Below are 4413 nucleotides of genomic sequence, written 5' to 3' on the forward strand. Positions count from 1 at the left end.
CCCCCCCCGTGCCTGTGGCTGTGCCCAGCCGCCTTGTAGTGCTCTGGCTTAGTATCTATTTTTAAAAAAGGTTGTTTCTTAGACATGTTATTAGTTTATTTGCTGCATAATAATAAAAATTGTGAACTTGGGGGAAAACTCTTTGTCCGTGCCTGTTCTTGACCATCACTTGTATCATTTCCTGTGGCCCTCTAGCGAGTGGCGGTCACACTAGCATCACTAATCTCCAGCTGTAATATCAGCAGGAAGGAGCAGGGAATTACAATGTTTCTCAGACAATACTCTCTGGCATTATACAGCCAATCAAAGACTCGTAAATCAGAGAGAAACCAAGTAGCAGTACCAACTCTGAGCCCAGTATCTTATTACAGTTAGAGCTTGTTATCATCAAGCAGCCCCATCCCAGGAGGAAAAAACTGACTCATAATGAGACTGGTTTCTGAATGGGCAAACACAGACAAGCTGCTTTCCCAAGTGCATTGATGTGTTCTGTATTTTCCCAGGGTTGAGATGCAGAATATGACAGCACTGTGAAAATTGAATATACTTTGGAATGTGAATACAGCTCACAGAAATGTAACATGACAGATTTGGGCTGCTGGCAGCAAAAAGAGCTCTGAGTTGTCCTAATTCACTTTGATAAAAGGTAACACTCAATGAGCTGGGTAAACTGTGATCAATCTTAGAACTTGACTGATCCCAAATATTTGGACGGGATTGCTTGTTGAAGAAAAATTGTACTCTACTTATTATTATTGTACTTCTACCTATTTTGGTGGGTTTGCTTTGAGCCTGTCTAAAATTAAAGTCATGGTGGAGACAATTCAGGTCTCCAAGCTGTGTCTCATTTCAGGGTCTGTCTTCTTTGAAGTCCACATGTTAAGACGAGTACCATCTTCGTAGCTATACCAAAACAGGTAATTTGCCAGTGCCTTCAAATACAATGTGAGCCTCACAAAAATGATACATATGAACATTTTCTGGTCTGTCACCTGTACCATTGGGATTTGTTAAGATTAGAAAACTAAAACTATGTTTTATTGTTGTCAGGGTTAATAACTAACGGAATGAGACAGGGTGTCAACCAATATCTCTAAAGTCTGATGTTTCAAATGCCCAAACATCAATTTCATTCTCTGTGGCAAGATCTGACAATTTCCACCTTGTAATGAAAACGCAAACGTAGATTGTTTCAGGCATTTGAACAAATGACCAGGACTGTCACTATTCCTGCTGAGGGCATATACATTACTCATAACTACTTGGCAAAACTAATCCAGATATGTTCAGGACAATAAGTGCATCATTTGCGAGTGTGCAAAACATATAGCACACTGGCCAGCTGTTTACACTGTAGTTCTTTTGGATAATCTTTTGTAGCTTAAAGTGAGACTGTAACTTTTGCTTAACATCAGCTCCTGTAGCCACAAGTGGCAGTTACAGGTTAGTGGTGTACGAGAAGACATAGTAGAAGAACTGTTAAACCACCAAACTGGCTCAGTAGTCTATGTTAGCTACTGGTCATAGCAGATCAGGTAAGCCATTCAGGAGCTATACTGTATTGAACAGAATGTTTTATTCCTTATATAATTCAACTTTTTGTGTTACATTGTCTTGGTACATCGGTGTAAATATGGAAGTCAGGCATAACCTTTGATTTTTGTTTAGCCTGGAAGTTGTTTAATACATACAGGTTGTTACAATCATTGTTACAATGCATTCCTTGACAGACAAACTTCATGTATTAAAGTAAAACGCTGTAACTCATAAGCTTGCTTGAATTTACAACTGGGATTTAATAATTTGTCAGCAATTCCAGGAAAACTTCCTGGTTTCAAATTGAATATGTCTGTCTGGGGTTCCTAAAAGATTCACAGAGTTATTTGAGCATTGTGAAACTCACCATGGCTGTTGCAGCGAGAGGTCTCCACTATGCGGTTGTCCTGGTCATAGCAGACCATGGCCTGGTAACGATATCCTTGGCCACACTCCTTGATGTCGCCTTGGACCTTCATGCCTGGTTGACCCTCCATGCGGCTGCCCTCAGATAGGATACAGTCCGACCAGTTGCCAACAGGCTGTGCGTTGTATTTGTTACATGGGCAGTACTGAGTCTCGCTCAGGGGATACATCTGGTGGTTTTTACACTGGTCACGCTTTTTGCTTTTGCCTGCAAAAAACCCATTAAGTCTTAACATATCTAAGACTTTGCCACATGTTGAATCATATTTGTTGAACAAGGCATCAATCCCCCACATGCTACACTGGGATTGGGCATTGGTTGTACTAGGAGATTTGCTTGATTTGGGCATTTCAGGAATTTAAATATTGAAGAGAACAGGGACATTTGGGACGTCTCACTTTACACATAGTAAAAGTAAAAATTGAAAATCAGTTTTTCACATCCACTGATCTTAATCTAAAAATTGACATAATCTAGAAGGCAGCTTGAAGTTACAGACTGTCACTCACCCACTAGTATCCTCTTGCGGGTCCTGACACCTACACAGTCAGCTGTGCAGGAGGAAAACTTGGACCAGCTGCTGAGTTGACAGTCTTCCTGGCAGGGCAGCTGGCAGGGCTGGATGAGAGGCGGCATGGAGCTGGCAAACTTAAAACAAGCTTCAATGTCTGCCTGCCCACCGTCCTGCTTCCGACACGAAACAGCTACAGGGAAAGGGAATGATGCATTTTCTGGGTCATGGTCAGCTTGTCTAAATGATGATTAATAGATGAAAATCATCTGTGTCCACAGTAGATTGTTGGGTCTGATACTGCATCCTCCATATTAGTTGATGAAAATCATAAGTCCTACTTTTGCAGGGCTGATTGATGTTTTTATCACCTAAAGCGTAATTAAACCTAGGCCAGTAGTCCTGTTTGTACTGCCACCTCTGTTTCTGCTTCACTGTACAGTGTGCAGTATTCAAATTTACTTAATTTTTACCACAGGTTTTTTTTGGAAAATGTTCATCCGGAAAGTAACATTAGCCTTCAAATAACTGAAGTGAAGTAAAAACTACATTCCATTTCTTAAACTGTCGTGGAGCAGAGGTTTAAAATATCTTACAATGGAAATGCTCAAGTAAAGTACAAGTTCGTAAAATTTGTAATTAAGTATAGACTTGAGTAAATGTACTTTGTTACAATCCATGGCTACACTCCACACATACCACCTAATCCAGATGTAAAGGTGTGTGTGGTCAACCAATCCAACAGACTTTCAAGCCACAAACTCACAGAGGTAACCAGAGCAATGAACATACAAGATTTAGAGAGTTGCTCTTAAATGAGCTGAGGGAGTTTACACTACACTAGACCAGTTTACACTTTCTTGGCTTGAGTCTTCTCAGCGTAACACAAACACACTGCAGGCCGATAACATGGCTTAAAATTGGCCTTAGTCAAGCTGCCCCATAGTAAAGAAAACATGGCTGACAATATGTTTACAGTAAAAACACCAATATCAATTGTTATAATTTCAGGGCATCCCTTAGTCTTCCTCACTTACACCCACAACATGAAGAGCACACCCACAGACACAAACACATTCATTCAAAATACTAGAATTAAGGGCTGTAAATGACACACGTTGTATTGAATGAGTGGGTGAACAGTAAGAGGCTTATATTGAATTGTCTCTGTCCAGTTCAGAGTATACTATTACAGGTAATGGTACATAATGACAAGAGCCTTCCGAGATGGAAGAGCAGGATGCTCATTATTGGAATTAGAGAAAGGCCTCTGTCTCTCAAACTTTAAGAGAGTCTGGGTGTGTGTACTGATAAAAAGTTAAATGTCTGCCTGAATTCTCATTCAGCAACTTCTATTTATTTCAGTTCAACAAATAATATTCTACAGAACTGTTCAATAACAGCACAAGCACATGTCTGTTTGGGGCAGTCCATGAGTCCAAGTGTCCATACAATGTCTGTGTTCAGTTTCGATGTACAGAAATGGGTGGTGTATTTCATCATCCAGTGCAGAGCATAAAAATATTATCTTCATTTGGATAATAATGATGATTGGGGGATAACATATAATGTTATTATTCAAATAAGGACAAGAAGGAAAATAAGGTGATAAATAGTAAATTAATATATAAATATAAATATATATATACATATATATATATATACACACACACACATACATATATATAAATTGTCACACGGTGAGGTCAAGTTTGGGTTTGTCCTGTCTCCATGTCTTGTCATTTCCCGTTTTATTTTGAAAGGTTAACTCTCCTCTCGTTTCAGGTCACTTGCCCTTCCTCATGTGTCACCTGTCTGAGTGTCTTCCCTGATTCCTGATTGTGTCCACCTGTTCCCCATTTGCCCTAATGTGTCTTATAGTCTGCGTCTCCCTTTGTCTTGTGCCAGAGTGTCTCGTTCCAGTCGTGCACCCCAGCTT

The 4413-nt window shown here is 40.0% G+C and overlaps 1 protein-coding gene across 1 annotated transcript in view; it reads right to left on the reverse strand.

Annotated features, from left to right (window-relative positions):
- Window positions 1-4413, reverse strand: part of thsd7aa (thrombospondin, type I, domain containing 7Aa) — a 199347-nt gene that overhangs the window by 49593 nt on the left and 145341 nt on the right. The window contains exons 12-13 of the mRNA XM_023428180.1: window positions 2473-2667; window positions 1904-2170 (exon numbers count right to left, since the gene is read on the reverse strand). Of these exons, the coding sequence (XP_023283948.1) occupies window positions 1904-2170; window positions 2473-2667 (462 nt within the window). The remainder of the gene's footprint in view (window positions 1-1903; window positions 2171-2472; window positions 2668-4413) is intronic.

Source organism: Seriola lalandi, unplaced genomic scaffold (assembly GCF_002814215.2).
Source record: "Seriola lalandi dorsalis isolate HSWRI2012SDOR001 ecotype SW California unplaced genomic scaffold, Sedor1 jcf7180002054868, whole genome shotgun sequence".
NCBI lineage: Eukaryota > Metazoa > Chordata > Actinopteri > Carangiformes > Carangidae > Seriola > Seriola lalandi.